Genomic DNA, 24,737 nt, shown 5'->3' on the forward strand with positions numbered 1-24,737 from the left:
TAGAAATAGTTCATGAACTAGACAAACAATAAACTATGAAAATATCTGTGATAAATATTACACTGAGTTTATTTCCTAAGTATATATCAAAGAGGTTATATTATATAAATAAATTATATGTATATAAATATACATAATATGTATATACTTAAAAAAAAAATAAATACACAAACTGATAGAACATTCACAATAAAACCAAGCAAAGACTGAAAGTGAAAAACCTCACTAGTTTCCAGAGATGAAAAAGAACATTCACAATAAAACCAAGCAAAGACTGAAAGTGAAAAACCTCACTAGTTTCCAGAGATGAAAAAGAACATTCACAATAAAACCAAGCAAAGACTGAAAGTGAAAAACCTCACTAGTTTCCAGAGATGAAAAAGAAATGAATCACCAAAGCTGTTTTTAGATTATACTAAAGCTTGCAAGGTTACTAGAAGTGGGCATTCTCATACACTGAAAAGAAAATTTGGCATAATCTTTCTGCAATGTAACTTAGCATGCATGGTATATATTCACAATCCTGAGGTTCATTATCTTTGACATACGGATTTTCCAATACAGTTATACTAACGCATATATATGGAATTTAGAAAGATGATAATGATAACCCTGTATGCAAGACAACAAAAGAGACACAGATGTATAGAACAGTCTTTTGGACTCTGTGGGAGAGGGCGAGGGTGGGATGATGTGGGAGACTGGCACTGAAACATGTATAATATCATATATGAAACGAATCGCCAGTCCAGGTTTGATGCATGATACAGGGTGCTCGGGGCTGGTGCACTGGGATGACCCAGAGGGATGGGATGGGGAGGGAGATGGGAGGGGGGTTCAGGATGGGGAACACATGTACACCTATGGCAGATTCATGTCAATGTAAGGCAAAACCCATACAATATTGTAAAAATAATAATAAAGTATGAAGCAACAACAACAAAGAATTTATCCTACAGAAACAAGTGATAAGAATATAGATAGATGAATGAAAATGGTCATCATAGTATAAAATCAGTGGAAATAGAAAAAAATATATTGAAATAAGTTAAATGGCCCAGAGGAGGGAAATATTTAGGTTAAAAAATGGCACATTCATTCCTACATTAAACTATTAGGCAAACATGAAAATGTTTTCAAATGTTTGTGTTGTGCTCAATTGCTCAATCGTGTCTGACTCTTTGTGGCCCCATGGTCTGTAGCCCTCCAAGCTCCTCTGTCCATGAGATTGCTCAGGCAAAAATACTGGTGTGGGTTGCCATGCCCTCCTCCAGGGTATCTTCCTGACCCAGGGATCAAACCCAGATCTTGCATACTGCAGGTGGATTCTTTACTGACTGAGCCACCAGGGAAGTCCATTCTCATGCTAGTGATGAACTATTTCAAAAAAGAAAAAATTAAAAACCAAGAAAGTGAAGCAGTAAGAAGGCTGTAGAGTTAAAGTCAAAATGACCAGGTAGATTTGGGAAAAAAAAACAAAACAAACCAAACAGAGCTGAAGAGTTTATTGAGACCCCTCTATTTTCTATCTCATCTTTTACAATTAGACTCTCACTCTCTCTTCTACGTCCACTCACCTCTTTCATATTCTCCATCAGGCTGAATTTCTGTACTATATTCTCTATAATTTTGTCACGGTAATAGCCCAATTTTCCAATTCTTTTTTTTTAACCCAATAACTCATTGATGAAGGTTATCTTATTACCAAAACCAGATAAAGATAGTACAAAAAGTCATATAATAGATCGATTTCAGCCATAAATAGAGATTTAAAAAACAAGTATTAATAAGACAAATAAAGCAATATGTAAAAGGTTATAAATGTCCCAGATATCAAAAGATAACATATTCAATACAATTTATCACCATTTATAATATTAGTTTATCAGATTCTTTAATCTGATAAAAGGGTATCCATAAGAAACTTACAGCTAACTTCATAGCCCATGGCAAAATATTCCCTTTAAAATTAGAAACACGATAAAGACACCCACTTAAACCACTTTACTTATATTGAAATTTTGTATGGTAAAATGTATAAATAAATAAATACACAAAATATATATAAAATGTATAAATAAATATATAAAATATATAAATAAATATCAATATAACAAATTAGGAATTTCAAGGAAAACACAAACTGCCATCATTACAGACTATCTCCACAGAAAGCTCAGAGGATCTAGAAAAATTTTAGAATTATTAAGAGATTATCAGGGTAGCTAGAAATAAGTTAAAGAAAATCAACTGCATTGCTATATACAGAAACATAAAACCTAATAAAAATGCAAGTAGCTAAAACAGCAACAAAAATGTAAGCTACTTAGAATTTAATAAAATACCTTAAATATTACATATCTAATATAGGAAAAGGAGTACGTCAAGGCTGTATATTGTCACCCTACTTATTTAACTTATATGCAGAGTACATCATGAGAAACGCTGGGCTGCAAGAAGCACAAGCTGAAATCAAGATTGCTGGGAGAAATATCAATAACCTCAGACATGCAGATGACACCACACTTATGGCAGAAAGTGAAGAGGAACTAAAAAGCCTCTTGATGAAAGTGAGAGGAGAGTGAAAAAGTTGGCTTAAAGCTCAACATTCAGAAAACGAAGATCATGGCATCTGGTCCCATCACTTCATGGGAAATAGATGGGGAAACAGTGGAAACAGTGTCAGACTTTATTTTGGGGGGCTCCAAAATCAGTGCAGATGGTGACTGCAGCCATGAAATTAAAAGACGCTTACTCCTTGGAAGTTATGACCAACCTAGATAGCATATTCAAAAGCAGAGACATTCCTTTGCCAACAAAGGTCCGCCTAGTCAAGGCTATGGTTTTTCCAGTAGTCATGTATGGATGTGAGAGTTGGACTGTGAAGAAAGCTGAGTGCCGAAGAATTGATGCTTTTGAACTGTGATGTTGGAGAAGACTCCTGAGAGTCCCTTGGACTGCAAGGAGATCCAACCAGTCCATTCTGAAGGAGATCAGTCCTGGGTGTTCTTTGAAAGGAATGATGCTAAAGTTGCAACTCTAGTACTTTGGCCACCTCACTCGAAGAGTTGACCCATTGGAAAAGACTCTGATGCTGGGAGGGATTGGGGGCAGGAGGAGAAGGGGACGACAGAGAATGAGATGGCTGGATGGCATCACTGACTCGATGCACGTGAGTTTGAGTGAACTCCGGGAGTTGGTGATGGACAGGGAGGCCTGGCATGCTGCAATTCATGGGGTCGCAACGAGTCGGACACTACTGAGCGACTGAACTGAACTGAATAAAGAGATGTAAGACCTTAATGGGACTTCCTAGGTCGTCCAGTGGTTAAGAATCCACCTGCCAATGCAGGGGACACAAGTGTGATCTCTGGTCCAGCAAGATCCCACATGTTGCAGATCAACTGAGCCCCTGCTCCACAACTATGGAGTCTGCACTCTGGAGCCCATGAGTCAAAGCTACTGAGCCTACATGCCACAACCACTGAAGCCTACATGCCTAGAGCCTGTGCTCCACAATATGAGATGCCATCACAATGAGAAGGCATCACATTACAAGGAGGAGTAGCCCCTGCTCACAACTAGAGCAATAAAGACCCAGCACAGTATATAAAGCTACAATAATAAATACAAAGTTGTTCTTTAAGAGATTTTAAAAAAAAATCACCCAATGCAAATTTGTTGTTCAGTTGCTAAGCTGTGTACAACTCTCTATGACCCCAAGGACTGCAGCACGTCCGGCTCCTGTCCTTCACTGTCTCCTGGAGTTTGCTCCAATTCAAGTCCATTGAGTTGGTTATACTATCTAAACATCTCACCTTCTGTCACACCCCTTCTCCTTTTGCCTTCAATCTTTCCCAGCGTCAGAGTCTCTTCCAATGAGTTGGCTCTTTGCATCAGGTTGCCAAAGTATTGGAGCTTCAGCTTCAGTATCAGTCCTTCCAAAGAATATTCAGGACTGATTTCCTTCAGGACTGATTCGTGTGATCTCCTTGCTGTTCAAGGGAGTCTCAAGAGTCTTCTAGCACCACAATTTGACAGCATCAATTCTTCAGTGCTCAACTTTCTTTATAGTCCAACTCTCACATCCATACATAACTACTAGAAAAGTCCACAGCTCTGACCATATGGCCCTTGCCAACAAAGTGATGTCTCTGCTTTTTAATACACTGTCTAGGTTTGTCATAGCTTTCCTTCCAAGGAGCAAGCAAGATTTAACTTCATGGCTGCAATCACCTTCCACAGAGATTCTGGAGCCCAAGAAAATAAATTTTGTCAGTGCCTCTACTCTTCCCCTTCTATTTCCCAGGAAGTGATGGGACTGGATGGTATGATTTTAGTTTTTTGAATGTAGAGTTTCAAGCCAGCTTTTTCACTTTTCTCTTTTGCCCCCATCAAGAGGCTCTTTAGTTCCTCTTCATTTTCTACCATTAGAGTGGTAGCATCTGTGTATCTGAGGTTGTTGATCTTTCTCCCAGCAATCTTAATTCCAGCTTGTGACACATCCAGCCTGGCATTTCGCATAATATACTCTGCATATAAGTTAAATAAGCAGAGTACCAATATACAGCCTTGTCATACTCCTTTCTCAATTTTGAACCAGTCAGTTTTTCCATGTACAGTTCTAACTGCTGATCCGCTTAAATATGAACCCATATACACACGCAATGATAATTGTCAGAGACTGCACTATATATCACTGAGAAATGGAGTCACTATCAGCACAATGCATATTACTGATACAGATATCCAGATTTTTAAAAAATTATATTGCATTATCTTCTTCACAACAAGCAAAAAATCAATACCAGATAAAGACTCATATGTAAAAGTCAAAGCTATAAGACTTTTAGATGAAAATACAGAAAACCATCTTCATGAGTTGAAGATAATATAGGATTAATTTAAAAAGATACAATAAGCACCAAAGTTGAAACTATTGAGAAATTCAATGATATTAAAATGAATAACTTCATTATTCAAAAGATACCACAGAAGTGAAAAGTTATAAACAAGATATTTGCAACAATTATAACTGATAGCTGAGATTGTTGGTTGATCTCCAAGCTTATTTCCTCTTTTTGGAAATGGACACATATCTCCCAATATTTCAGGGCATATATTTCCAAATCTTTTTTGCAGTTAGATAACATGTGGCCATATGCCATGCTATGCTATGCTAAGTCACTTCAGTCGTGTCCAACTCTGTGCGACCCCACAGACGGCAGCCCACCAGGCTCCCCCGTCCCTGGGATTCTCCAGGCAAGAACACTGGAGTGGGTTGCCATTTCCTTCTCCAATGCATCAAAGTGAAAAGTGAAAGTGAAGTCGCTCAGTCGTGTCCGACTCTTAGCGACCCCATGGATTGCAGCCTAACAGGCTCCTCCGTCCATGGGATTTTCCAAGCAAGAGTACTGGAGTGGGGTGCCATTGCCTTACATGACAAAAGAAATGATATGTACCACTTCTAAGTCTTATACATAAAAACTTCCTAAGTGTGATTCTTTGAACCTTTCCCCCTTCTTGCTGGCTGGAGTAGAGCTAATTTCCAGACAACTTTGGGAGACAATTTAAAAGCTAGTGGATCGAAAAGACAAAAGGAGACTAAATCACTGCTTGGAAACTGAAAATCCAAGTAATACTTGCACTGAACTCTTAATATAAATAAGAAACAAAAAATGTTAAGCCTCAGAGATTTGGTTTTATGTAATACAGAAGCATATAATAACTAACAAAAGATTAGTATCCAAAATAAAGAATTTCAAAAAAGAGATAAATATTCTAATAGAAAAAATGGCAAAGAACACAAACAAGTATTTCACATAATGTAAATATAGGAAGCTCTAGCTCATTAGAAATCAAAGAAATACAAAATGAAATCAAATGAGATGTGTTCCCTTTTTTTAAGAATCTAAGCAAGAAATCTGTAACTTAAGACAGCTATTCTGGCAAATAATTTGGCATTCTCTTGTTGAATATTTACATTTCATGATTGGTGACTTCACCCTTAGCAGTACATCCTAGAGAAAGTTTTGCATATATGTGTCAGGAGACATATACTACAAAGTTCATAGCACCAGTGTGTAAACATTCCTATAGTTAAAAAAATTTTTTAACGTTCATTGACAAAAAGTGTGGATAAATAAATTGTAGTTTATTCATACAACAGAGTGTTGCACAAAAAAGAAAAAAAATTATTGCTACACTCAAGAACAATGACTTAACGTTACAAAAATAAAATTCAAAGAAAAAATCTAGTTGAAAAGCATGATACACTTAGACTATGATATGCCTAAAAATTTAAATAAAAGCTGCAGAAATAATATATGATTTATAAACATTTATATTATTTAACAAAACATAGTTTCAACAGTCAGGGATTAATCACACAAGTCCAAGAAAAGAAGCTAGATGGGATCAGAGAGTAGCGTATAGGTACCATCAAGGCTGCTGGTGATAGTTACTGGTGGGTACACAGATATTACCTTTATTCATTGGTAGATTTCAAATATTTAGTAATAAATTTTTTTGAAAAGAAAGTGAGAACACAAGGTAAAACAACATACAAAAAGACAATTCTCTATCACCTAGGAAAAGAAGGAACAGAGTATCTGTGAAAAGAAATAACAATTAACAAGCCTCTGGTTAAAATTCACAATCCTATGCTGTTAGCCACATGGTGTATATCTCATTCACAGATAAACAGAGTAATTTTAAGGCTTAGGTTTCTTCTTTGTCCTCTACTGCAATATATTCCTCTAAGGCAAGAAACAGTACTTCTGCATGGAAAAGATAAACAATCACTCTGAGATGAGAATAGACAGTCATTCCATATTCAGCTAGTTTTAAGAGCAGTGTGCTAAGAAATCAAAGGTCACAGGTTCAATCCCATATGAACCAATTAGCTTTGTCCTTTTCTCTGGCAAAGACTGAGAGTTGGCTCACCAATAATTCAGATTATAAGTGAGATCAGGAAAAAGAGAATAAATCACCACCAATACAGAAAAAATACCCTCAAATTTGCTAACATAAAAAGTGTTTTTAAAAGAGGTAACATTGAAGTGCTCTAAATGTCCATTATGCATCACCTCCTATAGTCTTCATAAAACTGCTATGAGGTAGGTACTATTAAAATGTCATTCTTCAAATGATAAAACTGAGACTTAGAAAAGTTAAATAAATTGTTCAAAGTAACATAGATAAGGGACCTAGATTTCAGAATTTAGGTTGCTACATACTACTGTGTAAATGTGTGCACGCTTAGTCGCCAGTCAACTCTTCATGACCCCAAGGACTGTAGTGCACCAGGCACCTCTGTCCATGGGATTTTCCAGGCAAGAATACTGGAGTGGGTTACCATTTCCTCCTCCAGCAGGTCTTCCCAATCCAGGAACTGAACCCACATCTCCTGCATCTCCTGCACTGGCAGGTGGAGTCTTTACACTGAATTACCTGGGAAGTCCCCTAAAATCATAAACTGAAAAGTACTACTAAAAGCATTTGAAAAAAATTAAGGATACAAAAAAACGGCAAAATTAAAATACTACTACTTTTTCTCAACTGTATAATCCACTTGCCCATTTAGTCTTTTCTTGATCAAAGGGTGATCCCTGGACCAGCTACAACAGGACTATCTTAGAATGTAAAAGACCCCAGTCCAAACCTATTATATCAGAAACTATTTTACAACACCCCAACCCCTCCAACTCCAAGTGATTCTACCACTTACCTAGACTATTCTCAATATCCAAGATACACCACAAACTTTGTCCCCTCTGGCAGACACTATGCTAATTCACTCCTAACAAGAAGCTGCTGCTGCTGCTAAGTCACTTCAGTCATGTCCGACTCTGCGACCTCACAGACGGCAGCCCACCAGGCTCCCCCGTCCCTGGGATTCTCCAGGCAAGAACACTGGAGTGGGTTGCCATTTCCTTCTCCAATGCATCAAAGTGAAAAGTGAAAGTGAAGTCGCTCAGTCGTGTCCGACTCTTAGCGACCCCATGGACTGCAGCCTACCAGGCTCCTCCGTCCATGGGATTTTCCAGGCAAGAGCACTGGAGTGGGCTGCCATTGCCTTCTCCAACAAGAAGCTAGAACCTCTTAAATTTCAAACTGACATATTCCACTTTCTCTGAAAAGTCTGGCATTCCTCCTCCTCTCCATACACATGCTCCCTTACAAAACTTGTTTCTACAAAGCTTATGCTTTGTTCATGTTTCCATAATAACACACTTCATAATAATTATTTTCCTGTCTGCATACTCATTAATGAGATTCATAAACGCAGACTGCCTTATTCATCTTTGTATCCCTTCATACTAAATCTAGTACTGAGAATCCAGTAGGAGTTTAATAATTTTTAACTATATAATTGAATACTAAATGAATGAATAGATGGGAGGATGGATGGATGGATAAAGAGATGAGTCTAGATGGACTAAATCCTGAAAAAGAGTTATAGTACTGACATGAGAAAGGGTATGTTACTAATTGAGAGACATTCTGAGTCATCTATTTCTCTCCATTCCTATTTCTCTACTTCAAGGCTCCCACTTCTCTATATATACCTTCAGTGTCCTCTTCCTTCCTGCTTGGAAAAATGCTAGAGTGTTCCTTTTTGCCTCAGAAATTGGCAAAACTATTAGCTCAGATGATTAGACCTGAAAATCTTGAATTCATTTTTAATTCTTTCCTAGTTCTCATAGTTCATATCTAGTTCAGTTCAGTTCAGTTGCTCAGTCGTGCCCGACTCTTTGCAACCCCATGAATCACAGCACTCCAGCATATCTAAGCCATCTTCAATTCTTACAGGTTCTACCTCTGAATTATTTCCAAAATCAAACTACATCTCACAACCTATTCTAAGTACTCACTGAGTTTCACCTGGACTATTACAACTGCCTCTTAAACTTGTCTCCCTGCTCCAAGTTTTGCTTTCCAATAGTCTCTTTTCTGCATTGCAGTCAGGGTGATCCCTTTAAAACATAAACTTAAGACTTATTACCCACCTGACTAAAACATTCCAATAGGTTCCATGTTGCTCTTCTATTTAAAACACACCACCTCACTCAGACTAAAACCCTGCTTATGCAGGCTGAACAAGACCACAGAACACCTGATCCTGTATCTACCCCTGAGGTCAATTCGTTCATCCACTTTGCCGCAGCTCTCCTGGATCTAGCCACAAGGGATGGCCTCCCTGCTAGGCAAACTCCTGCTTCATGAGCTTGGCATCTATTGATCCCTCCACTTGGAATGCTCTTCTTCATATATCTAAATAATTCACTCCTAGTTATCTTCTCAGGAGTCACCTGACAAGCATAGCTTTCTCTTTAGTTCAGTTCAGTCGCTCAGTCGTGTCCGACTCTTTGCAACCCTATGGACTGTAGCATGCCAGGCCTCCCTGTCCATCACCAACTCCCGGAGTTTACTCAAACTCATGTCCATTGAATCGATGATGCCATCCAACCATCTCATCCTCTGTCGTGCCCTTCTTCTCTCATCTTCAATCCTTCCAAGCATCAGGGTCTTTTCAAATGAGTCAGCTCTTCGCATCAGGTGGCCAAAGTATTGGAGCTTCAGCTTCAACATCAGTCCTTCCAATGAACACCCAGGACTGATCTCCTTTAGGATGGACTGGTTGGATCTCCTCGCAGTCCAAGGGACTCTCAAGAGTCTTCTCCAACACCACAGTTCAAAAGCATCTATTCTTCACACTCAGCTTTCTTTATAGTCCAACTCTCACATCCATACATGACTACTAGAAAAACCATAGCCTTGACTAGACAGACAGACAAAGTAATGTCTCTAGCCTTGACTAGACAGACAGGCAAAGTAATGTCTCTGCTTTTCAATATGCTATCTAGGTTGGTCATAACTTTTCTTCCAAGCTTTCTCTTCAGTTCAGTTCAGTTCAGTTCAGTCACTCAGTCGTGTCCGACTCTTTGTGACCCCATGAATTGCAGCATGCCAGGCCTCCCTGTCCATCACCAACTCCTGGAGTTCACTCAGACTCACATCCATCGAGTCAGTGATGCCATCCAGCCATCTCATCCTCTGTAGTCCCCTTCTCCTCCTGCCCCCAATCCCTCCCAGCATCAGAGTCCTTTCCAGTGAATCAACTCTTCGCATGAGGTGGCCAAAGTATTAGAGTTTCAGCTTTAGCATCATTCCTTCCATAGAAATCCCAGGGCTGATCTCCTTCAGAATGGACTGGCTGGATCTCCTTGCAGTCCAAGGGACTCTCAAGAGTCTTCTCCAACACCACAGTTCAAAAGCACCAATTCTTCAGTGCTTAGCCCTCTTCACAGTCCAACTCTCACATCCAACTTCACAGTCCAACTTCACAGACCAACTCTCACATGACCACTGGAAAAACCATAGCCTTGACTAGACGGACCTTAGTTGGCAAAGTAATGTCTCTGCTTTTGAATATGCTATCATATATAAAAAAGCAACACCACTCTCAATCACGATGTGTTTCACATTGCATTGTTTTTCTTCAGAATAATTATTACCATGTAACATATGTTTATTTGTTTGATGGTGGTGACTCTCTGGCCTGAATGTATGCTCCATGAGTGCAAATATCTTATTTTGTCCCCTAAAGTTTTCTTGGTGGAGAACTATCAGTGCCCAAACACGGTAGGATATCAGTAAATATTTGTAAAGTAAGTTTAGATATATCAATTAATAGAGAGTTCTGGCTAATAGTATGATTATTGCATTTGCAATAAAATTTTAAAGAAAATGTCCTTAATACATGAAAAATCAGCTTTCATTTCAAAAACCTGATTTTTAAACATCTACACCAGTCTTTCAAATAATGGAAGAGTCACTATTCTATAGTTCTGTAAAATGTATATATTTTAAGGTCATTTCATTAACTACATAAAAACTCTCATTCAGAGAAACATGTTGAACAATATCTAACTAATATCCATCCACCTCTCTTTCAAACTCCAATTATATAAGGGAGAGAAAAATTATTTTGAACTTTTCCTTTCTATGTCTCAACCTGAATTTCCTCAAAGTTGAATACAAATACTATCCTGACCAATCCTGAAAACATTTATTTGACAGCTGTATCCATATACTATATGCCATTCTAACACCTAATATTTATGAAAAATATATAAATATGTTATATATATATATGCACAAGTATAATTAACAATATTGGTCTTAACTATCCCACTAATGAATCTAATGATCAAACTTAAGAAAACAACAAACTGCACTTTTTAATTAAATCAAAGCAGATTTAGGAAAGTCTAGGTCAGATTCTGAGAAATATCAACCAATATGAGAGACTAAAGGAACATATATACTCCATATACATATAAAATACATCACATTATAATTCTAAAATGCAACTTATTTAAATTTATAGGTAAAATATTAATATTTATTGCAAAAAGGACTAAATAAATCTCTTTGAAAAACCACTCTTATGAATAGTTATTATTTGTCATTCTTCTCTGTTAACAATCATAATTTCAAAGATAAGGTCCATACTCTAACCATTGCTTAGAATGAATCCATTCAAAACTATGCCAAAGGAAAAGGAAAAACATGTTTAAACTTTAGGAGAAATATGGCTGAGCTATATATAATATAAATCATAAGCTAACATTTATGTATATAAACTTCATGGCTGAAATACTGTCATGTCCCTTGATATTAATACTCCAGCAAAGTAATCTTGTTAATAATAGGAGTAACCTGTTACACAAAAACACATGTATTAAAAAGAAGTAACACATGTATTAAAAAGGGGTAAAAAAAGGTGACATAAGAGAACCTAGCTTCTCTGTCTCCCCATGAAGAGCAGCTATTGAACATGTCTCCATGGGCAAAAACAGCTCTGGGATGTCACTACGGTACATTTAGTAAGTTTTAACAACACAGTGGAACAACAACAACAACAAAAAAAAAACAGAATTACTGCACAAGAAAAGAAAGATAAGTTCATTTTGTCCACATCATTCCATATCCTATGTTGGCATTATTCAGCACCAAGAACAAACTTCCAAGCTGGAAAAATTTCCTCTCACCAGGAAAAGAAGAGACACATGAACAACCAGCTTCAATAGCCTCTAGGGTCATTACACCAAAGTCCAACTTCAGTTTCAACCCACCCAGACCAGCAAAGCTGAGACACATTGAGCCAGCTAGTAACAAGAAAGAAACGCAGGGGCTACTTTTAACACATAGGCAGCAAAGTGATGGGTGGTTCACAGAGATCTGCTCTGCAGACAACCTTAGCAGAGGTCACCACTGATGAAGCCAATGGCCACGATTCATCATGGATCCTTTCAGATCTCATTAGTCTTTGTCCCACAGGTTTCTGAGTTAGCTGATGATAGCAGCCACCCCATTTGCACCACTGCCCTAAACTCATGCTGAAGCCAGGAGCCACACTGAAGCTATCCAAGGTATCTGCAGCTACACAAGTATAAGACACCACTTGCCTAAATCACACTTTGCCCACATCAGAACCTTGAGCACAATAACAATCATCTTGGGCTTTTCCAGCTGCATGAGTACAAGTAGCCAGCCTAGGCCAATTAGTGCCATCTTCACACTCCCTCTGCCCTATTCCAGGTCACCAGTATCTCTCCTTGAAAGAAGATTTAGGGACCCATATGGTGCCCGAGCTTTGTAGCCGCTGCCCATGGAATGCACCTCTCTATCACTTAACTAGTGGCCAGCGAGGTTTGTATCCAAGGGTTCAACAGGACTGCAGCAAACAAGAAATGTTTTTTTTTTTTTTTTCATCTCTTATTTTGAGATTTATTGAAGTATAACTGATTTACGAAAAAACTACACGTTTGAGATATATATGTATATATATATATGTCTCTCAGTAAGTTTGGGTATAGGCATTCACCCCAATACCATCACCATAATCAAGTTAATAAACATATCTATCACCTTGAAAAATGTCCTTGTATTTCACATGTGTTTGCATATGTGTCTGTTTGTGTGTGGTAAGAACAAGAAACAGTTCTCAACTGGCTGTCCTTTGAGGGCTCAATACAAAGTGAGCAGAATAAAATTTCATTCTATCAGTCCTTTCCTGAAAGAGGTATCTTTGCATAATGTAAAAGCTGCTGGTTGAGAGTCTGACTTTCAATCAGTGTGCATCTGGGTGCTGACTGACATTCTCCCCTATGGGACACTGACAGATCTTGGCACACTCCCAACTACTGGGAGCTACTAAGAATGAAGAAATGTGTTTAGACAATCATAAAAGTTTGAGAGATAATCAAGAGCTAAGGTCAAGTGGAAGGATAAGTTTCACCTTCTACATGATTTCACCTCTGTCTAGAAGAAGTGGCTATTTCATCAAATGCATGGAAACTAACATAAAGAGTCAAGGAAAATGAAAAGAACAAGAAAAAAAAAAAAAATGAGGTATATGTTCCAAACAAAAGGACAATATAAAACCCCAGAAACAGACTTTAGTGAAATGGAGATAAGTGATTTACCTGATAAAGATGTCAAAATAATGACTGTAAAGATGTTCGACAAAGAAAACAATGCAAAAGCAAAGGAAAATTTTCAACAAAGCAAAAATATAAGAACTTACCAAACAAATCAGAGCTAAAGAATATAACTGAACTGAAAAATAGAGTAGAGGGGGTCAATGGACAACTACATGAAGTAAACGAAATGATCAGCTAACTCAGAGACAGGAAATCAGAGGAGAAAAAGGAAAAAAAGGAATGAGAAAGAGTGAACATAGCTTAAGGAACTTATGAGACACCACTAAGTGGAACAAAACTCACACTATAGGAATCCCAGAATGAGAAAAGACGGAGAAAAGGGAAGAAAGATTATTTTAAGACATAATGACTGAAAACTTCCCTAACTTGGGGAGGGAAACAGACATTCAAATTCACTTCAGATTTAAAGATACACGTGGACTGAACGTGAAGGGATGGAAAAAGATAATTCCATGCAAATGGAAACAAAAATGTATAGGAGGAGCTATACTTTATATTAGACAAAACAGACTTGAAGCCAAAGCCTGGAAAAAGAGAAAAGGAAGGTCATCATACAATAATAAAGGGGTCAATCCAACACAAAGATATAACACTTATTAGTATTTATACACCCAACATAGGAGGACCTAAATACGGAAAGGAAATAATGATAGATTTGAAGGGAGAAATAGATACCAACAGAACAATAGTATGAGATTCAATATCCTACTTTCAACAATGAACACATGATCCAGACAAAAAGTCAAAGGGAAACATTGAACTTAAATGATACATTAGACCAGAGGAATCTTACATATATGTACAGAAGGTTCCAGCCAAAAGCATAAGAATACATATTCAAGAATGCATATTCTTCTTAAGGGCATGTGTAATTCCCCAGGATAGATCCTATGTTAGGCCGTAAAACAAGTCTTAATGAATTTTATAAGAGTGAAATCATATCAAGCATCCTTTTCAATTGTAATAGTATAAAATAAGAAATTATAAACAAAAAACTGGAAAATTCAAAAATATGTGGAGATTATAAACAAAATGATACTGAGCAGCCAATGATTAAAAAATAAATCAAAATAAAAAATTTAAAATATCTTGAGACAAACACAAAAGGAAATACAGTATACAAAATGTATGGGATGCAGCAAAAGCAGTCTTAAGGAAGTTCATAATGATAAACACCTATATTAAGAAAAAAAAAAAACAGCTCTAAAGAACATTCTAACTTTATATCTCAAAGAATAGAAGAAAAGAACAACCTAAACCCAAAGTTAGTAGAATGAAGAAAGAAAGATCAAAACAGAAACAAATGAAATAGAGATTAAAAGGACAACTAAGAAGATCAATGAAACAAAGAGCTGTTTCTTAAAAAGCATAAACCAATTCATAAAACTTTGCTAGACTTAACAAGAAAAAAGAGAAATCAAATAAGAAAATTAGAAGTGAAAGACAAGATGTTACAACTGACACCATAGAAATACAAAGGATCATGAGAGATGACTCTGAACAATTTATACACCAAAGAAAAAAAGGACAACTCAGAAGGAACAGATAAATTCCTAGAAATATACAACTCTCCCTGACTGAATTATGAAGAAATGGAACCTAAGAAAAACTTACAGAAAGAGAGAACTGATAGGCAGTTGCCAGAGACTGGTGGCAGGGGCTGGGGATAAAGTGTGAAGTGATTAAAAAGTACAAACTTCCAATTCTAAGATAAATATGTAATAAGGATACAACATACAGCATGGTGACTATAGTTAACAACATCCTATTTCTGTAACTTGCTGAAGAGAGACTTTTTTTTTTAACACCAAAAACATTTTGTATTGGGGTATAGCCAATTAACAATGTTGTTATAGTATCAGGTGAACTGTTTTCAGCAAAAGAAATAAATTGTAACTGAGTGAGGTCACAGACATTAACTAAACTTATTGTGGCAAACATTTTGACAGGAAATCAGTATGTTGTACACTTTGAATTAATACAATGTTATATGTCATTTACATCTCAACGTGGAGAGGAAATTAAATTATATCAGACAAAATAAGACTTTAGACAAAAATTGTCACTATAGATAAAGATGACATTTAAAAATGATAAATATAAGAATATATTCTAAGAAGATACAAAATATTCCAATATATTCTAAATAAAAGATATTCCAGTTATAAATGTATATGCACTTAAAAGCAGAGCCCCAAAATGTGTCAAGCAAAAATGAACAGAACTGAAGAAAGAAATAGGCAAATAATAAAGGGTAGAACAACTAGACAGAAGATAAGCAGAAAATGCAAGACTTGAAAAACACTGCAAGTCAAATAGATCTCACAGACAATTAGGACACTTCATCCAACAAAAATTGAATATATATTCTATTCAAGAATTTAATAGATGGATACAACATCAGACTACCCATAACAGAGGAGAGAATGAACGAACTGAAGAAAGTTAAAGGTCGATATAAAGAGGGAAAAAAAAACCTTTGAAGATACTAAAGAGTCATCAAAGATACAGAGCACATGGTGGAATGGTCTAATATGAAACTGAAATCTCACAAGAACTAGAAACAAAGAATATGTAGAAGTCATATTTGAAGAGATATTTAGCAGGAATTTTCCAAGAATTCAAAAAACCCTTTTCAGGAAGAAAAAACTTTATATAAACTTGACAGCATAAAAAATCAGAAATACCAGCACACATATTAAAACCACTGAAAACCAAAAATAGAGAAAACATGAAAAGTTAATCAGAGAATTGGAGTAGGAAACAGCAACCCACTTCAGCATTCTTGCTTGGGAAATCCCATGGACAGAGAGGAGTCTGGTGGACGATAGTCCATGGGGTAACAAAAGAGTCAAACACAACTTAGCCACTAAACAACAACAACATTCAGAGAATGGATACATTACTTTCAAAGGAGAGAGAGCTGCCTTTTCAACTCAAAATATGGAAGCCAGAAGACAAGGAGTATCAACTTTAAAATAAAGAAAAAAAAAATTCTGCAATTCTAACCACCCGAAAATACCAGTCAGAAATGAAGGCAAGAGGCATTCTCTAATAAATATAAAACAAGGGAACTCACTGTCAGCAGATCATCACTTAAAAAAAAAAAGTAACTTTTAAAAAATGCTTAAGGCAAAAGATCCTAGGGGGAAACACAGAATTGCAGAAATGAATGAAGAGCTTCCAAAGGGATAAAAATTCTCAGTGAATACTGATTTTTTTAATAATAATGTCTTACAGAATAAGAATATATGTAGGATTAAAATATAAGATAACAACAGCAAAACAGGTGAGACAAAAGAGTCAGAATGTATTAAGTTCCTTGCATTGTGTGAAAAATTAAATACACCCTGAAGTAAGTTAAGTAAGTTAGTTAAAATACACTCTAAAAAGTGAATGACTGGGAAGTTCCATTTACAGTAATAGCTGAGTAGATTTCTATCAGGTTTAATCTCCTGCATAAAACTATTTCAACTCTGAGCAAAATATAAAAACAACTATCTGAAGGTAACAGAGAATGATCAAATACAGGAAGAATCTGAACAAGAACTGATACTGGAAAAACAGAATATTCTGAGTAAGTTCCTCATTTTTGTGAATTTTTATCCAAGAGAGGCTGATAGTAGACATGATGTAGGGAGGCTAAAATTCCAATAGTAACTTTAAGTTTTACTGCCTTGAAGAAGTTCAGGACAAAGTTTGAGTCCACCACTGTAGCTAGAAAGAAGGGAAATTCTAGAAGGGTGAAAGTCAAAACTATGACTGATACCTGAAGTATTGACACACGGCAAAGACTCTAAGCAACCAGATAAGATTAAAAGAACTTAAAAGCAATTTAACTGTTTCCATCTGAAGGAAATCAGGGCTTGGTGGTTAACTTATTTAAATTCTGAGAGAAAGAGAGGAAGGGAGGCAGCTGGAGGGAAGAATTTCAGAACTTATGAGTACTGTAACATGTCAGAAAGCAGAATTTCTATAAAATATCTGTTACTATATACATTAAATAATCCAAAATTGTTAGACACAGACAAAACATTAATATATGACCTGTATTTAAAGCAAAGGAAAATCACTATGTAATTAAATCCAAGAAGACCCAAAAGATATAATTAAAAGTATAATGATTTTAAAGAATCTACTTTAACTATTATAATAGGGACCAAAAGAAAAAAAAATGTGCTTGTAAGATTAAATAGGAAAACTTCAGAGATACATACATAATACAGTAATGAATCAAATGAAAATTCTAGAACTGAAATGTACAATATTTATAGAATAATTCACAGAAAAGACCTATAGAAAAATTGGAGATAACAGAAATATCAGTTAACTTGAATAAAAATTAATATAAAATAACCAAAGAACACAGATTGGAAGATTTTAAAAACTGAAGAGAGACTCATCAGTCTTCAGGGTAATGTTGAAAAGTCTTAGGTAAGTAAAATGGGAATCTTCAAAAGGAAAAGAGAGAGGTCAGAAAAATGTTTGACAAAATAATGTCAAAAATTTCCCCAAATCAGTAAAAAAAGAAAAAAAAAAAGTATTATTTACAGAAATCAAGAAGCTCATCAAACTGCAAGAAGGATGACCACAATGAAAATCATACTTGGGAACATCAGAGTAAAAATGCTTAATATCAAATGTTAAATATTGAGGGGAAAAAATCCAGACAAAACTGACACATAACATTTAACTGTTGGTAACAAGGAAACAAATTCCCAGTTACGCTGTCAGTGTCCCAGTTACGCTGTCAGAAACACTGGAGTCCAGAATACAGAAAAGTGACATTTTAAAACTACTTTAAAATATATATATATAAACAGTCAAATAACCCAGAAAAATAGGAAGGAACTAGGAACACAGGAACCAAAAAACAGGACAAATGGAATACAAATGCTAAGATGGTACACCTAAACACAACCATATAAATAATCATATTAAATTTAAATGCATTAACATTGTGATGAAAAGGAAAACTGCTAGAATGAATAGAAACCGTATCTAACTATGTATACTTTAAATACTAAGACACCTATGGATGGAAATTTACAGAATGGGAAAAGGTATAAAGTGTAAGTGAAGTGGCTCAGTGATGTCTGACTCTTTGCAACCTCATGGACTGCATGCAGTCCACCAAGCTCCTCTGTCCATAGGAAAAGGTATACTACCAAGGAAAATGTAACCATTAAAAAGACTGATTAAATTAACATCATAAAATTTGATTTCAAATCAAGAGTATTATTATAGTTAAAAGTAACATTTTACAACAGCAAAGGGCTCAATTAATTATAAAGACATGACAATTATAAATACGTATGCCCCTAGTAAAACAGCTTCAAAATACATGAAGCAAATGTTGACAAAATTAAAGAGAAAAACAATCATACTGTAAGATTTTCTCTCAGCAACTGACAGAAAAGCTGATTTAAACCTAAGGATAAAAATCACTAAATACATAAGATCTGAACACTACCAACCACAATGACATAATTAATACTGATATTTAAGGGAAACTCAAGCCAATATGCAAATCACATATTATTTTCAGATATCAACAGTAAGTTCATCAAAACTATATGCTGGGACATACAACAAGTCTCAATAAATTTCCAAATACACTAATACTATAGAGTACTATCTCTGACCATAATAGAAGTATATTTGAAGTGAATAAAAATAAGATATACAAGGAGAAAAACACTTTATTTCAAAAGTAAAAAACATATCTCCTAATAACTAAAGGGGCAAAAAGAAAATCGCAAGGGAAACTAGAAACATTTCTAACTGAATATTTATTTGTAAAACTGACAAGCTAATACTAAGAGCAAGGTTATACAGAGAATTCTTTAAAAAGAACAAAGTGACTTACACTACATTTCATGAGGTAAAGAGACATATACTAGTGGGTATTTTTCTGGACTCTATTCTGTTTTATCAATTATTTGTCAGTCTTCATGTGAACACCACACCCACCATCTTGATTTTTTAGCTTGATAAATATGTCTCAAAATTGGGTAGTGTAAGTCCAACTTTATTTTCTATTATACTTGATTTTGTTCTTTTAGTTCCCTTGCATTTCCTTATAAATTCTAGTCTTGGCTTGAACTTATCTAGAAAATACAGCCTCCTGGAATTTTTATTGTGATTACATAATAGATCAATTGGGGGAGAACTGATAGCTGTCCACTTACATATGTCTTATAATTTCACTCTGGTATGTTTTGTACTTTTCACTGTACAAGTCTGGGGCACATTTTGTCAAATTCATTCTTAATTATTACACAGGCTTTGATGTTATTATAAATGGTCCTCTTAAATTTCAATTTCTAATTATTTGTCTCTAATATTCATTAGATATATAATTGAGTTTTGTAAATTGATGTTATATCTTGCAACACCGCTAAATTTACTTACTATTTCTAGGAGCTTCATCATAGACTCAGTAGGCTTTCTATACGGATGCTCAGGTTCTGTGAATAAAAAGAGTTTTACTTCCTTATTTCTAATTAGTATGATTTTATTTGTTTCTTGCCTTATTGTACTAGTTAGAATCTCCAGTGTAATGTTGAATATAATTGACTTGTTCCTTATCTAAGAAGGAAAGCATTCAGTATTTAATAAGAAAGAAATAGTCTTATACAAACTCTTCTAGTAAAGTGAAAAAGAGAACATTTTGTAATTCAAGTTAGGACACCAACATCAACTTAATATCAAAATCTAACATGAAACATTCAAGAAAGGAAAAGCCCAATATCCCTCATAAATACAGATGCAAGAATCCTGACAAAAATATTATCAAATTGAATCCAGCAATATGAAAATAAAAAAATATTAAAATGAAGTTGGGTTTATTTCAAAAGTACAAAACTGAGTTAATAATTGAAAAGCAATAAATGTAATAAACCACCTAACAGAATACGTAAGAAAAGCCTTTGCATCACTGTAAAAGATGCACTGTAACACATGTATCCCATTGTTCACTGCAGCACTATTTACAACTCCAGTACTCTTGCCTGGAAAATCCCATGGATGGAGGAGCCTAGTGGGCTACAGTCCATGGGTTCGCTAAGAGTCGGACACGACTGAGTGACTTCACTTTCACTTTTCACTTTCACGCACTGGAGAAGGAAATGGCAACCCACTCCAGTGTTCTTGCCTGGAAAATCCCAGGGACGAGGGAGCCTGGTGGGCTGCCGTCTATGGAGTCGTACAGAGTCGGACACTACTGAAGCAACTTAGCAGCAGCAGCAGGAGAACATGGAAGCAACCTAGATGTCCATCAACAGATGAATGGATAAAGAAGTTGATACACACAATGGAATATTACTCAGCCATAAAAAGGAATGCATTTGAGTCAGTTCTAATGAGGTGGATGAACCTAGAACCTATTATACAGAGTAAAGTGAGTCAGAGAGAGAAAGATAAATACTGTATTCTAACACATATATATGGAATCTAAAAAAATGGTACTGATGAATTTATTTATAGGGCAACAATGGAGAAACAGACATACAGAATAGACTTATGGACACAGAGAGAGGGGAGGGGAGGGTGAGATGTATGGAAAGAGTAACATGGAAACTTACATTACCATATGTAAAATACACAGCCAACGGGAATTTACTGTATGGCTCAGGAAACTCAAAAAGGGGCTCTGTATCAACCTAGAGGGGTGGGATGGGGAGGGACATGAGAGGGAGTTTCAAAAGGGAGGGGATATATGTATACCTATGGCTGATTCATGTTGAGGTTTGACAGAGAACAGCAAAATTATGTAAAGCAATTATCCTTCAATAAAAAATAAATTAATTAAAAAAAAAAGATGCACTCTACACAATCAATACCTGTTCATGAAAAGCTTCCATCAAACTATGAAAGACAGGAACTTCCTAATGTGATACAGGATATTTACAAAAAACCCACAGCATATACAGTGTTTAAAGGTGAAATACTATTAAGTTTCAAAAATAAGCAAAACTAATCAATGATGATAGCAGTAAAAACAGTGGTTATGTTGTAGGGGTTGCTACTTATTGCGAAAATTATGGAGGTTTATTGAATATTGGTAATATTCTATTTCTTTATCTGAATAGTATTATATCGATGTGTTCCATTTGTGAAATGTCATTGAGTTATACACTTAAGGTTTGTACTTTACTGTTTGTATGTTACCCTTCAGTAAAACTGTTTACAAAAAATCTCAACAGTGTTTTCATGAAACTATAAATTATTCTTAAAGATATATTTAAGTGCTAAGTGCCAACATGGCCAAGACACTTTAAAGAATAGTAAGAAAGTAGATATATCAAATATAAAGACTTACTATGAAGCTATGCTAATTAAGATGATGTAACACTGTCTAAGAATACAGAGAAAACAGTCTAGAAAGAAAGTCTAAATAAAATAAAATAAAATATTCAATGAAATTGAATAAAATATAGGATATACGAGAGGTAGCTCAACACTACACAGGAAAAAGAGGGATCATCCAGTGGGTTGATCCACTGACTATTACTTGGGGAAAAATAAATAAATAAAATGTATCCTTACCTTAAACTATATATGAAACGCAATTCCAAATGATTTGTAAATATAAATGATATAAGCAAAGCTTTAAAACTTTTTGAAGAAAACAGAGATACAAATATTTCTGTATTTGCAGTAGGAAAGGATTTCTTAAATGAGTACTAATGATAAAATAATACTTTTCCTAAATTAAAATTAAGAAGTTCTGGTCACGTATGACATGTTAAAGAAAATGAAAAGACAAGGTACACACTAAGAGAAGACAGTTGCCACATATTTAACCTACGAGAGATTAATATCAAAAACATTTAAAGAATATTTAAAAATCAGTAAAAAAAAAAAAAAAAGCCAATAGAAGAATGGATAAAAGACAGAAACAGACACTTTGCAGAAGAGGGCACTCACTTGGCTAGTAATCACAAAAATATGCTTTATCAGTGATAAAGACATGATGCTAAAAATAATATTGTTTTATACTAATTCAGCAGCTGTCAACAAACTAAGTCTGACAATTCCAAGTGGTGAGGATGAAAATCAACCAAATACATTATTGGTATAAGTAAAATGAAAAACACTTTGAAAAATAAGTGACCAGCATTTTGTGAAAGTAACATATTCATACCCTAAACCTAGAATTTCTATCCTGAGATATTTATTTCACAAAAATGCTGCATGTGTATGCTAAGAATCACGTACAAAAATGTCAATTGTAGCATTATTCATAAGAGCAAAAAACTGGAAATAACCCTAATACTCATCTGCAAATGAATGGCTAAGTAGTTATGATATAATCACAGAGTATTTTATAGCAGTAAAAAATAAATGAACAGTTATACTAAACATCATAGATGAATCTTAATACAGTGATAAGTGAAAATTGCCAAAACCCAGGAAACAGCATAATTTAATACATTTTTATAAATGGCAAAACAGCTATATTCTACTTCCTCATAAAATTTTATGGAATAAAACTTTATAAAAAATAATCAAAATGATAAATAGTTCAGTAGTTACCTCTGGTGAGAGAATCAGAGTACCAGTAAAGGGTGAAGGATACAAGTAGATATAAGCTATCAGTAATTTCCTACCCTTGGATTAGTTGGTGGGACCAAGGGTAATTAAAAAAGTGACAAAATAAATATACATGTAACATAATATTGTGTCATGATATAAATTTTATGACTAATCCAGTTTTGTGCACTTGATGTCCAAAAAATACAATATAATACAATACAAATTTTTAAAATGCTTGTTAGCAAGACAAAATATGCTGGGTTGAAAAACTATTATTAAAGGATCACCAGTAAACTTTAAAGTTTCCAATTATATAATTGTGTTAATTTCATTTCTTTAAATTCTAAAATTAAAAGAAATGCTGAGTGTATTAAATAAAGTAACAGGAGTAAGATTTTTTAATAATACGTATTTAGAGCTGAAAGTTACCTTGAAAATTATCTGAAAGAGGTACCTCTTTTCTATATGACAAGCTCTGCGTTTGACATGCATTATCTCATTAATCCTCACAAAACTCTATGACAAAGCATTAATATCAATATTTTATCCGCAAAGAAACTTTGGCTAAAAGGGTTAAGAAATGAGTTCAGGTTCACAAAGCTCATAGGCAGAGCTACAATTTGATCCCAGGTTTATTTGAATCCTAAACCTGCTTATTTATCTGTACATTTGTACTACCTCACTTAATTGAACAGGAAATAGGTAGAAAAGTCAACTGATCTGCCCAAAATCATATATCAAGGCACTGACAGACTTGAGACTAAATGGTATTAATTTGTTGGAGAGATCCTCTGGAGAAGGGAAAGGCTACCCAGTCCAGTATTCTGGCCTGGAGAATTCCATGGACTGTATAGTCTACGGGGTTGCAAAGAGTTGGACAAGACTGAGCGACTTTCACAGTACTCACTCACTCACCACACACCAGGAATTAAGGCAAGTACTTTTATGAGACTTCCAGATTTTCATTCCATTACCTCATTCAATAAAAAGTCTCACAATGGGCATGACCTATTAATTTCCTTTTCATTATCATATATCAGCCAAACGTTTCAACCCAATAACTCTACCAGATACCCCCTGTATTTCTACACAAATCCACACCATATAAAATATTCATTTCTACAGAGTACAATAAAAGCACAATGCAAATCTGCCACATATATTCTAATACATGCAAATTTAACTTTTGTGTTTCAGTCAATTATAGTAAATACTTTAATACGATATTATACAGAGAAACATTTTTAGAAAATGCCTCTCACCTGTTCTGAGCGGTCTGAATCACATTCTCCAGGTAAAGGATAGAGTGTTTCTTGTGATTGCTGAAGCCTTTCTTTTAATTTAGCATTTTCTTGCTCTTTTTGAAATAGCTGATCCTGAAGAGTAACAACACTTTGTCGGAGCATAGCTTCACTTGATTTTGTGGTTTCAAAACAAATATGTAATTCATTGTAAAGCTGTTTTAAAAAATATATCCAAATTTATAAATGATCCATAAATACATCTATATATACATACAAACAACATATGTCTATATATGACATACTCCTTGCCCTCAAGTTATCTTAATAGTCCAAGAGGAAAAGCAATATATAAACAAATGGGAAACCAAATGATATAACCACATGCCAGTATAAAACTTCAATTGATGTTAAAAAGACAGTATGTAGCCAGTTGTAATAT

At 35.1% G+C, this 24,737-nt stretch overlaps 1 protein-coding gene across 25 annotated transcripts in view; it reads right to left on the reverse strand.

Moving 5' to 3' along the window:
* Window positions 1-24,737, reverse strand: part of CNTLN (centlein) — a 363,772-nt gene that overhangs the window by 162,521 nt on the left and 176,514 nt on the right. For 17 of the 25 annotated variants that reach the window (XM_086414981.1, XM_086414979.1, XM_086414988.1 and 14 more), the window contains one exon: window positions 24,317-24,511. In XM_086414981.1, the coding sequence (XP_086271107.1) occupies window positions 24,317-24,511 (195 nt within the window). Of the gene's footprint in view, window positions 1-19,928; window positions 19,985-24,316; window positions 24,512-24,737 lie in introns of all 25 variants that reach the window. The other 8 variants (XM_086415000.1, XM_086414999.1, XM_086415001.1 and 5 more) reach the window with 1 other exon arrangement.

The sequence above is a fragment of the Bos grunniens genome, chromosome 8, assembly GCF_055505025.1.
Source record: "Bos grunniens cultivar Pamir isolate PY7600 chromosome 8, Bosgru_T2T1.0, whole genome shotgun sequence".
NCBI lineage: Eukaryota > Metazoa > Chordata > Mammalia > Artiodactyla > Bovidae > Bos > Bos grunniens.